Below are 16,590 nucleotides of genomic sequence, written 5' to 3' on the forward strand. Positions count from 1 at the left end.
GTAGGGAGAGGATGGGAGGACTTGGAAATAAGTGGGCACCACAGCCAGACACACAGATGGACGTGTGGACAGATACGCGGACAGCTGGACATGCAGCTGAGCACACAGAGTTGGATGTACAGCTGGACACAGGCAGTTGGGTGTACAGCTAGATGCAGGGCCAGCTGGGTATACAGGCAGGCACATGGACAGCTGGACATACAGCCAGACTCATGGACAGTTGGACTCACAGCCAGACTCATGGACAGTTGGACTCACAGCCAGACTCATGGACAGTTGGATGTACAGCCAGACACATGGACAGTTGGATGTACAGCCAGACACATGGAGAGTTGGATGTACAGCTAGACAAATGTACAGTTGGACTCACAACCAGACTCATGGACAGCTGGACATACAGCCAGACTCATGAACAGTTGGATTTATGTCAGCCTCATGAACAATTGGATGTACAGTTGGCCATTCAGCCATACTCATGGACAGCTGGATATATAGCTGGACACATGGACAGTTGGACATACAGCCAGACACATGGACAGCTGGATAAATAGCTAGACACATGGACAGATGGACATACAACCAGACACAGAGACTGTTGGAGGTACAGCCAGACACTGGGACAGCTGGATAAATAGCTAGACACATGGACAGATGGACATACAACCAGACACAGAGACTGTTGGAGGTACAGCCAGACACTGGGACAGCTGGATAAATAGCTAGACACATGGACAGATGGACATACAACCAGACACAGAGACTGTTGGAGGTACAGCCAGACACTGGGACAGTTGGACATACAGCCAGACACAAAGACTGTCGGATGTACAGCCAGACACAGGGACCGTTGGATGTACAGCCAGACACACTGTTGGACATACAGCCAGACACTGGGACAGTTGGACATACAGCCAGGCACACAGGCAGTTGGACGTACAACCAGCCACAAGGCCAGTTGGGCATCCAGCTGGCCACGTGGCCAAGTGGCCGTACAGCTGGACTTGTGGCCAGCTGGACAAACAGCCGGCCACGTGGCCAGCCAGCCACATGGACACTTGGCCCTACAGCCGCAGAAGTGGCTACACCGGAGCCCTTTCCCCACCGCGACCCTCCACCGAGCAAAGCCACCGGCGCAGGGGGCAGCTCCCAAAATCCCATCCAGCCCCGGAGAAGGAGGAAGTGGCCGGTGGCACTTCCCCCATGCGCGCCAGCCCTTGCAGCTGTGCCGGGAGCCGGCGGCTCTTTTTTTTTTCCGCCTTTTTTGTCCAAAAGGGCCATCCCCTGCTGCCGGGCCTGCTTGCCGCTGCGGTTTGGCACTGCTGGCTGCAGCCGGGGCCGGCTTGGCAGCTTGCGCTGCCGCGAGGCCCAGGGCTCCCGAGCCCAAAATAGCTCCCACTCGGCTTCTCCGGAGAGGCCTGGGGCACGCAGCCGGGGTTTTTAAAAATTTTTTTTCCTCCCCTTTCCTTGCAAAAAAAAAAAAAAAAAAAAAAAAAAAAAAAAAGGAGCAAGTGCAGCATGGGCAGGCAGTTACAGGGTCGACATTTATTTTTTTCCTGCTCTGGCTGCTCCTGCGCCCTTTCGCCCATCCCGCCTCGCTCAAGCCACTTTTCCAAGCGTTTGCGCCGTTCACGGGGTGTCTCGCCGGCGGTTTCCATCACAGGCTCCCAGGGGGGCGCTGGAAAGGCTCAGCGCCGCGCTCGGGCGCATCCCGCTGCTGCCACTTCCCTTCTTCCAGGCAGTGGAGCTGGTGGCTCACGTTGGAGGCAGCTCGGTGCCTCCGGCTTCCTCGCTGCTGTTTAACGCAGGGCTCGAGAGGAGCTTTTAGCAGGGGAAAAAAAATAAAAACAGCGGTGAGGGCTGCAAAGGTTTAACGCCACTGTGAGGCTGCCTCTGAACAAGGCGTTAAGCCAACTGCTTTAGAAAAAACAGATGCGGGACCGTTGTTTAACAGCTGGTTGCAAGAACTGCAAAAAGCACTACCAGAATAAAGGATTCTTTATTATTATTATTTTTTTTAAAGCATCAAATGGGCAAAGTGGCAACTTCGCTACGCGCCAACTTGGTTTGCTTCGCTCATGCTGCCTTCGCACATCCGACGGAGCCTCCCTCCGAGCCCGGCTGAGGCCACCGAGCTCCCTCCCCGGTGGGAATCTTCTCCCCAGCAAGTTTTGTCCCGGGACGCGAGCTGGGAAAAGCTGTGCTGGACCCGCCTGGGAGGCCTCCGGGCAGGACTTCCACGTACAGCTGCTGCCGTGATCCTCAGCTACATTTCCGGGATCAGCCGGAGCCCTCAACCCTCATGGGCTGCAGCTGCTTTAGATAAGAAGCAAAATCTTTCTTAAAAAGCAAAGTATGTTTTTTTTTTCCTTCTGTTTTGGGGATTTTTTTTTTGGAAGTAGTTGTTGTTTTGCTCTGTGTATCAAAATTCAAAGTGCCTTTGACATTACCCAGAAAAAAAAAAAATGCAACTTTGGCGTTTAACAAATATTTACAACACGAAACCAAAAATAAACAAAGATTAGAGTTTACTCTGATAAAATTATCTTTTTTTTTTTTCTCTCTCTCCCTTTTCAAACAAACTTTTTGCCAATGCAAAAGAAAACCATTTGTAACAACTCTGTACAGCTGCCCGGGAAAGAGCAAGTACCCACTGCAGGGGATGTAGCTTATCAGTACTGTCGACTGGCCTGAACTTGCACACGGAGTCCTAAATCGCCTTTCCTTCTCTCCCCCCTCCCGCGGAGCGAGTGAGGGATCACATCCGGGCGCAACGTGTTTTGTATTTTTTAATAAAGTTTGTAATCCAATGGACACACAAAACAAAACTGCGCTGAGAAAACAGTTCCATAAATTAATAAGTGTTAGGGAAGGTGAGGAGGAGGAGGAGGGGAGGAGGGTAAAAAGTCTTTTGTACAAGTGTATAACACTTCCACATATTGTGAGATGAGGGAGGGGAAGGTAATGTTTAAATGAAGCGCACTTACAAATGAGTGACAATACAAAGTCTGAGTATGAAAATAAGATTTTCTCTGAAAACACATTTTTGGCACAGATTAAAAAAAAATGTATGTTGTGGGGATTTGATTTTTTTTTTAAAGTCAGTATTATATATATTTATATATATTATATATATATTTATATATACACACACCCACTGAGTTCTGCATATCCCACCAGGAAGGAAAATAGCTCTCCCTTTTGTTTTGTTTTGTTTTTTTTTTTTTTCAGTGTAAACTGTACATCCCAGATGAAGAGAAGACGGCTGCAGCAGGGGCAAGTGGAGGAGAGGAAGGTTCACATCCAGAAAAAAAAAAAAAAAAAAAAAAAAAGCCAACAAAAAAGATAATGTGTGAAATGATCCTTGACCCACAAATTTCAGCAGAAGTTCCCAGGTCCTGCGTTTAGTCCACAACGCATGTTAATGTGTGTCAAGACATCCATAACGTCACAGCATGTCTCCAACTGTGCAAAGGTCCGAGTCACTAATTTAGTGCAAAGGCAGTTCAGGTTCTTTTTTATTTATTTTTTTTTTGTTAAAAAAAATAGCCATCCTTTATTTTCCCCAAAAGGAGGCACAGAAACCCAATACCAGTCCGCCTGTTGAGTGCATCAGTTGTCCATAAGCTAAAGCAATATGTAAACATACAAGGTAGCAGAACCACTACCCAGCAACAGTTTGATCGAGGCCTGTTAGGGCAGGAGGCTGGTAGTCTGGCAGCATTTTCTTGTTTCATTACTTTCTCTCTCTTTTTATTTATTTTTTATTTTTTAATTTTTTTAAATTTTTTTGCTGCAGGGCCTTGGAAAAGTCAGTAACCAGTAAACAGCTCATACCGACGCGATGACAATCATAAGGTGAGGAGAGATGTTCGAGATGCTGGCTAGGAGGTCTGGGGCTAGACGGGACAGGTGGCTTTCAGAGAATTCACAGGGTGGGAATATCTGCAGAACGTAGGCAGGCTGCGAAGGAGAAAAAAAAGACAAAGATCAGAGACAAGCTAGGGAACCTTTCCGCTCTCCGTTTGCCCAGAGGCATCCGAGCGCTGACCTGGGCAACACCGGTAGCGTTGCAGTGAGACCCAAAACACTAAACATCTCCCCCAAATTGGCAGGCAAGCGGTGAGCCCAGGCTTGACGCGTGCCCCGTAACATCGAACAGTCCACCACAGTCTTTCAGAGCTGTTAAAATTTAAGTGAAAGCCTTGGAAAAAGGCAGCCTCCGCTTTCCCCCTCTCTGCTGAGAAGTCTTTGCAAGAACTGTGAAGGACCCAGGTGACTATATCAAAGCGAGTACTCGACAGGGCGAGGAAGGAGAATCCTTTCACTCTTTCTTTTTTGAAAAGAGGAGGGAAGTTATGGTTTACATTAAGGAGACACGCAGCAGCCATGCTGTCTTAAAACATTTAACATGGACACTTGGATGGTAACATTTTTTGGTGCTCCAGAATGCTCGTAAAACAGTACATTTGCAGAAAAAAAACGAGATGCAATTCAGCTGCAACACAGGTGTGGCTCTCAAGGTGGGGAATTCTTCCACACCAGAAACATAATAGCTGACTGATTTTATCACGAAACGCAGAAAAATTCCTATTGTTTCAAGCGGTAGCTTTCAGTGGTTGCTCTGAGGGCTGACCACTCATTCTGAGGGACTGTTTACCCAGGGTAGCAGATTAAATTTAATTCAATGGAGCAACACATCTGGAATAAATACTCAGAATTACCAAACCCAAACATTTTGTCTTTATGCAATGAAGAACAAAAAAACATCAGGTGTTCTGGAAAAAACAGGATATCATGTGAGGAAGAAACCAGGGCAAGTAAGGACTCTACTTCCAACACAGAAAAAGAGCTGAAAAATGTGGGGTTTTTTGTTTTTTTCTACCAAAGACAGGGCTGTAAAGAACAAAACAAACCTAGTTTTGGGTGTTTCTTGGCTTTGCAGTTCCCCTTCAGTAATTATACCCGTATCCTGCATCACGTTTTTCACCAGTGATGTAACCAACTGGCACGGTTAATGTCAGGGTTTTGTTTCAAGGATACAAACATGCACCTTAACTACAATCTTGAGCAAAGACTTGGGGGTGGAGGGCCTTAGGTTCCATTATCAACATACGACTTCAATTTATTTTATCTACAAAGTTTCACAGCTTCCTTGCCAATACCTGGTTAGAGCCAGGGTTGGGAACGTTGATGATTCCTGCAGCTTGTTTAGCCTGCAGGTAGCTGATGAATGCAGCCTTAAGTGACTCAGTCTGATTCACTACATCTTCCTGGTCTCGTCCACAAGGCAAGGCCAGTAATAGGCAGTAATCACTCTCCACCTGGAATGAAAATACAGTAATTAAGTGAAAATGTTTGCTTGGAACAGGCCTATTCCTGACATACATTCATTATCTTTAAGCCCTCACTGGAAAATCCTCTCTTTGAACTCCTTCGAAGCAACTGCAGGTGTTATGAAAGACACATGCTGACATCTCAGCTGGCCTAGAAGATGGAGAAGAGGACTGAAAACGGCTGGTTTCCACTGCCTTCTACCTTCCACTTTCCACATTTCTTAGATATGTTAGAGCTGGCAGGAGTTTGTTCCATGGCTAGGGGACAAGGGACTTCAAAAGTACGGTTTCCCGACTCTGACATTCCCTCTTCTGTCACCTGAATGCAGAGTAACACACACTTCACTTCTACGCTTGGCCCTGATGTGAAAGGAAACACATCTAACATCTCCAATACCATTACCGGAATCCCAACGTAACATGAACCACGCAATGAGAACCGAGTGAGGCAAGGTTTGTGGGAGAAGTGGTGGGGTTTTTTTTTGCTACACCGATGATACAGATGAGAAGAACAGACAAGCTTTTGGCACCTAGATATTAGCTCTTCCCAAATATGTTGCCTGACCCGTATCCTGACACTGCTGCCACCCTTACCATCATTCTGCGTGCTACGCCCTCCAGTTGTGAAGCCTCTAGTCGCATGCGCTGAGCAATCCTCAGCGGAGGTCCTCCTTCCGGCGCAGGCAGGGACCGGTGCGCCAACACGTTATTACCGGAGACAAAGTGGAGCTGAACTGCAGCTGTGTCGTTTTTTAGTGCCAAAAGGCCCTGCCACACAATTGGGTATTTCTGAAAGCAGAGGGAGAAGAAATCTTAATGCAAATGAGCAAAGAGTAAAAAGAACTTAGAAGAAGCACTTCCATCTGTTCAAGAGGGATCTTAATTTTGAAAGAAATCCCATCTGAGCTGCTCGGTTGCTTCTGATACTTTTACAGGCAATTATGACACCACTGCTTTGTTTTAAGCACTCAGTACACATGTAACATCTTATCATCATTTGTACGCGCCAGTCCAGACTTGGGTTAGGTCCTGCTAAATCAGTATTTCAGTCCTTTTTCTTCCAGCTGGCTAAGATACTTGGGTGGCTCCCTTCATTGTAACATCTGAGCACTTCCCAATCTTTCGCAAATGATGTCAGCCTCCCACACAGCGCGAGGCAGAGCAGGGCTGTTACCAAATGTTATTTTCTGTTTTACAAATGGAGAATTGAGAAACAGCAGGACCAGGAGAGCTGCTCAAGGTTACGCAGGAAATACTTGGCGCTGAACACAGCTCTCGATTCCTGGTCAGTGCTCTAACAGACATGCCTGTTCCTCCGCCATCTCCCTCCTCTCTATCGTCCTCAGTCACAGGATCTAAGTCTTTAGGAGGCTGGGTTTTTTTCTTTCTTTTTGAAATTAAATACACCACCACTCTTTCCTGCCTGTGAAGAAAACCTTCCTGAGAACAGCTGACTGTAAAAATGATGCAGCACTGCCTGCCTTAGCCTGCAGGCTGTTTGAAACAATAATGAAAGAAACACGGGCTGCTCTCATTCCTTTCACTGCAGTGCTACCAGCGGGCTATCTCGAGACTCTAGTAAATGCCATGTAAATGTGAACATGGCTAAGAATTCACCAGGGAGAGAAACAGCCCAGAAAGCAGACAGATGATCGCATTCTCCAGATCCGAAGCATTTGACGCAAGAGACATTATACTTTGTTGCCACAAATGAGAGGAGCTTAGTAAAAACTCACTGATATTCTTCTCCCCAGACACAAGAAGCGTACAGCTTCCTGGAGAGGAAAGACGACGGAGCAATACTTACTGTCAGAAGCTGAACCATATCCACAGGTCTCTGCGAAACAGGATGAGGAGACGGATCTTGTTTTAGAGCAGACTGGGGCTCAGGGCGATTCAGGGGCAGGGCCCCGGGGCCTGATGTCGTCGGGATAAACATAGACTGCTTGGGAACCGCCTGAGGTTGGTGCGGTGATGGAAGCTCCTGTTTCATCGAAATGGCGACAGGCGAAGGGTAGGAGGTCTGGCCGGTGTCCGCTTGCGCCCTCTGAAGATGGACGTGAGGGTCTATCTGTGCTGCATGCCTGTTTACAGTGGGGTGGTGACTCTGTTCAGGCCCTGCTGCTGGCGGGCCTTTGGGGTCCTGGGAAATCTGAGGAGTCTTGCTGCGTACTGGCTGGCTGGCGTGTGTGTGTTCACCCTCCGGCAGACTCTAGGAAGCAGGCGGTGGGGAGAAAGGAAAGATTTTAGGCCACGGGAGTATCAGAACTTGTTCATTCAGCAACGAGACTGCCAGGAAACCGTGAGATTTCTAGTGCTTGCTGGCAGAGTCATTTTAATGCTGCTCCACACCACCCTTCGCAGCCAGCCCTGCTGCAGAGGTGCCCAGACTAGCTTCCCTTTCCACGGTCACCCTGGCAGCCTCTCTCGCACCCAAGTGCTGACACCACATCTCCCGAATCCTGCTCCACTGCCCCAACCCACAAGGCCATCCTTAACCACCGCGTCCATCCAAGGAAGCTTTTCCAGCCTGACAGACCCATGTGCTGTCTCAATGCTGAGAATTCTCCCCCCGAAACATCTCTGTGTCTAGAAACTCGTATGCAGCCTTCACACCTTCCCTTTTGAGTCCTAAAATGACTAACGAGAAGGATTTCTTCAGTTTCTTCCTGCTAATGCTAAACAGTGTTCAACCCGCATTTCCCAAACAAAAATAACTGCTCTAGTGCTTTCAGACGTGACCTTAAATAGAGTTTGGAGACTCCAACCACAAGCTAAACTCAGCTCCTGTGGTCACGCAGAACCGCACTGGGGCTGCAGTTAGCTCAGAGCACTCGAGATTTCAGGTAGAAAGAGAAGAAACCCTTTTGTTTCTCACCTGAGACGGGGTCATGCTCCGGGAAGGCAGCCCGATTGGTGACGCACCAGGGAACTGAGGATGCCCGAGCTGTGCGGCAGTATGGTAATTCCTCATGTCACCATACACAGATCTATAATCATGAAAGGAGCTCCCCGCAGGGTGCATGATCTGTACTCCATGAGGTACCACCACCGGCTGCGTCAAAGGCAGTCCAGGAAGCTGGCTGCTGGAAGGGACGCTGAGGAGCCGGGGCTCGCTGTGAGGAGAGTGTGCCATTTTGCCTTCGGAGGATTTTGGCGTCTCTTTTCCAGGCTGCGGAGTCTTACTGACGGGGGGAGTTTTCACCGCCCCTTCCGGCGTTCGGGATTGTCTCGTTTCAGAGTGGTGCTCGCCCACCGCTGCCATATGGGGGTGCATGATCATCCGCACGTCTCGAGGGACATTGTACTGGTCAAGCCTGATGCCCGTAGGATGCATGCGGTAATCTGGCTGCATCACTAGCACATCGGACTGGACAGGGGCTGGCCCTCTACACACAGTGGTGTGATGGTAGTGCATCTCCTCTTCGGGGGGATGCTGAGAAGACAGAGGAGGCATGACTATGTCTCTTATTGGAGCTGGCTGAGGGGTGCTGGATCGCTGAGGTTTAATTTCTATCTGAGGTTGCAGAGCTGTTCTGGGGGAGTGGAGCGCTTCTGGGCGTATGCCATAAGGAATACCAGAGAGAGGAGGGGTGTTCATTCTCACTTCACCTTGGGACAGATGGCCCAGGGATACAGTCTGCGTTACGCTGTGAGGGGGCATGATAACAGATTGCTCTGGATGCATGCTGGATATGTACTGAGGCACAGGAATTCCCGGTGCCAGCATGACCGGGGTACTGCTCGATAAAGCCGGAGATGACGTACTGCCAGGATGACAAGCCCGTGGGAACGGTGACGGCGAGTGTCCGCTTGTACGTGGAGAATGCGGCTCCTGTTTCGTGACCCCCAAGTGTGAAATAGCCCGGTCGGTTGGGGTGCTGGGTCCTGAGCTGACGTGGTTTGCTTCTGAATGTATTTTCCCAGATAGGGATGGGTGATGCGGACTGACTCCAGGACTCAAGTTGGAGGGCTGCAGAGTCTTGGTCTCCACTTTCAGAGCAGCTGGATCAGGCAGTTTTTTGTTCACAACCATCTGGCTGTGAACGAGTACAGGCGGAGTGTTTACAGTCTGTGAGAGGACTTTACCAGGCCCAGGCTGAGATGATGGAGTCTGGACAGCAAGGTGGGCTGAGTCAGATTTCTCCAAAGTCGCACGCTCTTGTTTAACGGAGGAGATCACGGGTGATGTATTGTAAGGTTGTGTGCCCAGTACCAAAGAAGAATGGGTGGAAACAGTCCCATAGCCTGTGGAAGTCTGAGAGCCTTTTGGCGTTGGCTGAGACGGTGTAATAGGTTCTTGTTTAATCTGAGACTTGGATACAGATTGCTGAAACTCGATGTCAACAGCACTGGCTGGGGGAATCTGACTGATCTTTGCACTAATTCGCTGCGGTCCTTCTGTCTTCTGTCCCGAGTAACTCAAAAGCACTACACCTTCTGATGTATTTACCCGCAGTCCTGGGCTGGACCCAGTCTCTACAGGCCTATCTTCAATAATAGACATAGATCCTGGATGAAACCTACTGTTATCATTTGCGCTTGACCTCTGCTTAAATTTTGGCGAGGGAGCGTTAACAAGACAGGTCTGGGTTTGGGGAGCTTGCTTCACTAAGGTGATCCTCGGAGCCTCCTCCAGATCAACACTGTGGGGCATTCTGCTTATAACGGAAGTAGCTTTGGGAGCAATGACGGTACTTATCTTTTCTTTCTCGCTGAACACTGGTGCTTCTGCCACTGGTGGGTCCAAAGCATTAGTGACGGGAACCGCTGGCTTCTCCTCTGAAACTGGTTTTATGGCCTCTACTGCAGGGTGGAGAGGTGCCTCCTCCAAACGAGGTGCACTCACTGGCTCAGCATGCGTTGTTGTCACGTGTGTAGAAGTTATGCTCGTCGCTGAGACGTACTTGGGCTCCATGAGTATCTTCCTCAAAGTGCTTGAATTTGTATCGATATCTGATGCTTTTGTATCTGGCGGGAGAGCAGGTGGTGGTGTGGATCGGGCGCGTGGTTCCTCGTGCCTTACGATCCATTCTGGCACCTTGGCAGCACTGGAATGAAGGGGGACAATCCCAGGTGGCACCGGGGTGGGTAACTTGGCCGCAGTTGCCGAAGGAACTGCAGGAGCAGCTGTATTTGGAGCACTTGGCGGCGTGATGGGCGTGTTCTCGATAGGTGACCGTATCTTGAACCCCGTCTGACTGCCATCATCGACAGGAACTGGCGGGGCAGCCAGGTCCAAAGGAGCTGGCGGTGGTGCTTTTGGAGATGCGCTGCTCTCCGCGACAGCTTCATGTGCGGTGACAACATCAGTGGTTGCAGCCTTGCTGGCATCGGAAGTATTTGGCTCTGCAGACACCTGCGCAGAGGTTTTAGTCTGCTTGTCTTCCTTCAAGGTTTCTTCAGGTTTTGCCTTTACTTCACTGGCAGGGGGAGACTTGCTCTGTACCCTCTCCGGCTCAAATGCATTGACTTCAGCAGTGTCGCCTTTTCTGCCTGTGCTCCTTTTACGCCTCTGCCGAGTGGTCTTTTGACGGCCCTTTTCCTTCCGAGAAACTTCAGCTTCCTGCAAGGTTTCGGTTTCTTGTGCTGAATTTGAAGATTCGCTGAAGCTGACTTCAGCTTCCTTGCTCTCCGTCTCTACCGTGGACGGGGCAGAGCCAGCAACTGGCTGCACCGTGGGCTCAACAGCAGCTTCTGTTTCCAAGATATTGTTAACTGCCTGATCGGTTTCTGGCTCCATTTCCTCTCGAGGTGACGGTAATACCAACGGTTCTGCAGGGATTTCTGCTTCCGATTCAGCAGGATAAGTTGGGGGTGCAGGAAAGCTTTCCGTCTCCCCAGAAATATCATTGATGATGGAGCCAATAGCTGCTGCCAGTTCTGTTTCACTAGCCTGATGCGCAGGTTTATCACCTTCCTCCTCCTGACGAACTTCAGACACATCTGCTGTTGGCTCTTTGTAGGTAGTAATTGCTGGAGGAGTTTCAGTGAGTTTTGCAATATTCTCCACAGCCTGTTCGAGTTCAATCTGTTTTGCTAACTGGGCAGCTTCTGGGGACTGCTTCGGTTCCCGCAGCACTTCTTTTTCTGTTTCTTGGAATGAATCTTCTACCTCATTCTTAACAAAATGGGGTGGTAAGATGTCCTCTTTTTGTGGGCTTTTGATTTTTGCCGGTGACACTGCCACAGGCTCTGACTCTTCCTCACTTGGCCGCAAGGCACCCTTGACTTCATCAACATTGAGGCGTATTTCTACATTTTTTAGACATAAGGATGCTTTATCTACAACAGTTTTGGTATTTTTATACCTTCCCCTTTTGGATTTCGTAACCTTTTCTGGTGCTGGCTTTTTCTCAATGATCTCAACTGTGGGGATTTCTAGTTGGTTTTTCTCTGCATCAAGTTCTTTCTTATCACGTTTCTGTTCGCTAGCGGCTGGTTCTTTCTCGGTTGCTTTTGCTTTATTGCTGTTTTCACTACCGCTTGACTCCTGACCAGCTCTTTCAGCAGCATCTTCAGGTTCCACTGAGGTATCAGCTTTCGGTTCGTTTTTCCCTTTCTTCCCCTGCTGGCTAGTAGCAGCTGATGAGTGACTGTGTGTTAGTTTCTGGGATCTAGGAGACCTCCATCCCTCCGTAGGCTTAGGAGTTTCCACAGGTTCTTTAGTTTCAGTCTCCTCAGGCTCTTGTTGTACCGGTTCTGTCTTTATCGGAGAGATGTCTTCCTCCGGCTTACGGCGTGTTTTTGGAGGTCTTCCTCTTCTTGGTGTAGTAGGAACGGTCGTCACTGTTTCCTGCGGTTCCTTTTCTCCTCTCTTCCTGGTAGACCTCGTGACCTCCACAGAGTCCTTGACTGGAGATGGGCCTTCATTGTCTCCTGTGGTAGCATAAACCGATCTTACATTTCTGCGCCTTGTTCGGCCTATCGGCAAGCTTGGCTCCACATTTTCTGGCTCTGCAGCAGAACTAGGGGATTTAGCAGCGTTCCTTGAAACTTTCTCTGCTTCCACTTTCAATTCTGAAAGTTTTTGTGTTTCCCCACGAGGGGAGCTCGATCTTTTGAGTTTTTCACGGTCAATTCTTTCGCTTTTCCTCGTGACAGGCTTTTCTGTGACATTAGCTGCAGCTGACTGGACAGGAGTCTTTGAGCGTTTACTCTTGTAAGACTTTTTATCTTTTACAACAACTGGAGGTTCAACTTCCATATCATTGTCAGAAACTGGAGGTAGGACCTCAGCAGCCACCTCTACCTTTTGATTTGCACTAGCATCGGTGTTGGCAGAAGGTGGAGGATTTTCTTCTTTAGGTTCAGTAACCTCCTCAGACTTTTGAATGAGTTTAGGAGGAGGTGAAATCAACTGGGCACCTTCAGGTTCTGGATCTACATTGATGTCTGCTTGGGAAAATGATGCTCCTGGAGTAGGAGGTTTTGTATCCAAGTATGAAGGATGCTCTGTTGACACAGTGTCTTCCTCTGCTGCCAGAGTTGCAGGAACAACTTCTTTATTAACTTCTACAACTGGTGGGGGTTCAGTTTGCTCAGGTGGTTCAATTTTGGCAGGAGCAGCAATTTCAGGAACAGGGTTTTGTTCTTCTGCTGTAAAAGCAGGTTCAGATGGCTTTTCTTCTTTTATGGAAGCTGTATCCACCACTATTTTTTCATTTGCTGTCTTCTCAGAAGCAACTGGTGCTGGTTCCTGCGGTATGACAGTGACTGAAGAGGGACCAACTACTGAGGAAGTTTTATGTTCTGATTCTTTATTATCAGGAACTGTTTCTGGTGTCTTCGGCCGATTTTCTTTGTCTTCCTGTTTTTCCACTTCTTTTGGTTTTTGATCTTTCTCCTTTTCTTTTTGCTGCATTCGTGTTAGTTCAATAAATCTACTGTGGAAAAGAACAACTGGTTCTTGCACCAAATCAGATGCACTGTTAGTCCCATCAGAGGAAGACTGTCTCCCATATAATCTACCAGAAATGAAGTCTAGATCATCATCTTTTCTCTCTAAATGCTGCAAGCGCTTAGAGTCCTGTTCAAAGATTGAACTATGCAAAAATCGAGAAGCAAACAGTTCCTGTCTCTCTTGTTCCTCTTCTTTATGATCTTCTTTCTTATCATCCAGTTTTCCACCTTCAGAATCAGTCCTAATTTTTTTCTTTTTCATATACCAAGATGGAATAGGTCTCGGAGCTGAATCAACTTTCTCTTTGTCTTTATTATTTCTAAAACTAGCAAATCTTGAATCCCAATCTAGAAAAGACCAGTTTTCTTCTCGGGAAGAAGAGAGAGATTTTGCTCTTTCAAGCAAGGCCTTCGTGTCTGGTGTGATTGTCTTGTCCAATGCAAAAGAGTAGAATTTGTTTCTTTCTAAAGAAGTTGACAGTCTTTCCTCTCTTTCACGTAACTTCTCTTCTCTGTCCCTTAATAAAAAAGATAATCTGGAACTCTCTAATAAAGATGAGGCTTTAGGAGAATGGGACTTGTTTTCACCGTCTTCATCAGAATCTGAAGGCACCTCCCCTGGTTCCAGATCTCGTACGGACCGCTTTCGTATGCTGTCTCTTTTAACAATGCTGCTTGGAAAGCTAATATCTACTCTACCAGGCTCTTGTTTCACTTGTGCTTCCCATCTATTTGGGTCATCTTCAGAACTCAGTACAGACAGTTTTATTTTAGCCATTTCTGCCATCTGCTCCCTTCTGCTGGAATCATAAGGATTAAATTTCAAAGACTCCTCCCTCACAGTCATATTGGAGTATGAAAGACCCTTTTCTTCTATTTTAGGCGACTCTTTGGTTTCCTTTAACGGCATTAGCCTCGGAGAATCTAGCGTGTCATCATCTTCATGAAAAGGAAAGTGTCTGATACTAGGGGAACAGGACGTCCTTTCAGAATCTTCACTCACCTGGCGAGAACTCCTGTAGTTTCTTTCTCTTTTAGTGCTAATTTCAAAGTCAAACTGGTCAGTCTTTTTCCTTTTACTGGGTGGAGAGTCATCGGTGACATCCTGCGGAGGTTTTCCCACCTCATGGACCAAGCTCCGTCTTTCATATTCATCTACATCTTTCTTTGGACTGCCAAACTTCTCTGACTTTGCTATCTCCATTTCCAGCTGCTGTTTTAATCTACGGCTTTGCTCCATTTGTTTTCTGTAACTTTGTGTGTGGTCAATGTCAATGCCAATTTTCTCCTCTGTATCAGCTGACTGAGGTTTCTCTTGGCTAAGTTTATGGTCAGGTGTGTCTTCAGGAAGACCAGAGTAGTTCTTCCTTGTGTCCTCCCTCTCTGTTCCTTGGTCATCTAGTAGCTGTATTTGTTTATGCTGGGGTTTTACCGGATTCATTTTTTTAGAAGGGAGTTCTTGGATTTCTACTGGTTCATCAGCTGTGTCGATTAGCTTAGCCTGCAGATCTGGAGTGGGACGCAAGCCAATCCCACCAACGTTAAGAGTGTCCTGAATTTCTTTGGGACTAGTAACAGGAATAAGTCTTTCCAGTTTGAGTTTTTTAGATTCCCTTTTAAGCATCTCCTTCCTCAGGGGTTTTCTTTCCAATTCTCCTTCCCTTAACATTGCAGCTTCTCTAGATGAAGCTGTTGCATCAAGTTGTTTTTTCAAAACCGTGCGTGCATCTTCCTCATCTTGGCTGCTTCTTTTTACTTCCAGTTTTTGCCTGTCAGGCTTCAAGTTTGCATCGGCAAAACGTCTTTTACGAGCCTCCAATTTGTCTAAATCTATGGCGTTTGCCCCCTCAGAAGTTTGCTCTGTCTTCAAGTGCTTTTTGGGTTTCATTTTTCCCTCCTTATCAACCACTTCTACATGACTGGCAAGGGCTTTCTCTTTTTGTACCTTAGTTCTGACAGGTTCCAGTTTAGACTGATCAGACTTTGTTGTTTGCTCAGCTTGAGATGTCTGTGTTTTTTGTTCAAGAAGCGGAGACTTCATAGTGTCATTATCAAGCTTTGCTCTCAGTTTCTCCAAAGCAGGCTGATCAATAACTTTCCCTTCCTTTTCTTTTACTCGGGTCAACACCACGCAGGGCATGAGTTCTAGGCGGTTTTTAGCTGTCCCTTCTTTGTCACCTCTCTCTTTACTCTGTTTACTATTGCCCTTTAATTTTTCAGGGCTGGGCTCTCTCTCATTCTCTTGATCTGTTTCTGAAGATTGAGAGCTGGGTGAATGGATTTTTGCTTTTCGTTTTTGCTTATCAGTTTTATCCTTTTCTAGTTTTTCTGGCTTTTCCTTTCTCACCAAGCGTTTGTCTTTGTCAACTCTCTCTTGGTCGAAAGCACGCTCTTTCTCCGTTTTCTCATTTTTAGCGTAACGTTCTACACGGGCTTTGTCAAGCTTATCGTATCGAGGAGGAGACAGAGAGCTGCAGCTTCCACTACGATCTGATGACCTGCTGTAGATCCTCCTCTCGGAATCGCTCTGCAGCCTCTCTGATTGCGAGGGAGACGCTCCAGGACTCTGTGGACGCCTGGAGTGAGTGGGGCTTTGACTACGTTCAATTGGTCTCCTTTCGTGATCTCTGTCCCGATCGGATTCAAACCGTTCTCTCTCCCTCTCTCTCTCCCGTTGTCTGTAACTGTACTCCCTTATGTCTTGCTCATACGGATCGCCTCTGTAATCCCTGTATTCACGTGGGTCATCATAGTATCGTGGGTCATAGTAGTCTCCTTGGTAGGGATCCCATTCTGCGTAAAATTCTCTGCCCCGAGCTGGGTATTCTCGCCGAGGATCCTCAGGATATGTCCCTGGAGTCCTAACAGTCTCATAGTAAGTACGATCAGGGGCATATTCATAAGATCCTCTTCTTTCATCTCTGCCAAAAATAAGAACAACAGTGTGATTAGTTTTCCCTCTCAACCAACGTACTGCATTACAAAATTCTCTTCTATGTAGAGGAATTGTTTTATGATAGTTTCTTTATATGCATATCAGGGCAACTATACACAGCTGCATAGAGAGATTTAACAGCAATGAATCAGTGCACAGTGGATTAAATGCTTTGTTAGCTTCAAACACTGTATGAAGTTAATTGGTCATTTTGTTAGTGACAGCTTTGCTGAGTGTTTTTTAAACAAGCCTTACTGCTTCATTTTTGCCAAATTCAAATAGTGCATTAAATTAAGGTAAAACCTACGTAGCGCATGAGCACCCACACACAGTCTGTCATGCAGATGTGAAAAACACCCCATCTCAAGAAGCTGCTACTACTGAGACAGTCTCTACCTAGCTCTGGAAACACGAAGTGAA

The 16,590-nt window shown here is 47.4% G+C and overlaps 1 protein-coding gene across 3 annotated transcripts in view; it reads right to left on the reverse strand.

Moving 5' to 3' along the window:
• Positions 1 to 1,607: 1,607 nt before the first annotated feature.
• SPEN (spen family transcriptional repressor) overlaps positions 1,608 to 16,590 on the reverse strand; it is a 75,002-nt gene continuing 60,019 nt past the window's right edge. For all 3 annotated transcript variants that reach the window (XM_067311231.1, XM_067311230.1, XM_067311229.1), the window contains 5 exons: positions 8,212 to 16,156; positions 7,141 to 7,545; positions 5,928 to 6,122; positions 5,163 to 5,321; positions 1,608 to 3,960 (listed from right to left, as the gene is read on the reverse strand). In XM_067311231.1, the coding sequence (XP_067167332.1) occupies positions 3,829 to 3,960; positions 5,163 to 5,321; positions 5,928 to 6,122; positions 7,141 to 7,545; positions 8,212 to 16,156 (8,836 nt within the window). In that variant the 3' untranslated portion in view covers positions 1,608 to 3,828. The remainder of the gene's footprint in view (positions 3,961 to 5,162; positions 5,322 to 5,927; positions 6,123 to 7,140; positions 7,546 to 8,211; positions 16,157 to 16,590) is intronic.

This window comes from Apteryx mantelli, chromosome 26, assembly GCF_036417845.1.
Source record: "Apteryx mantelli isolate bAptMan1 chromosome 26, bAptMan1.hap1, whole genome shotgun sequence".
Taxonomy (NCBI): domain Eukaryota; kingdom Metazoa; phylum Chordata; class Aves; order Apterygiformes; family Apterygidae; genus Apteryx; species Apteryx mantelli.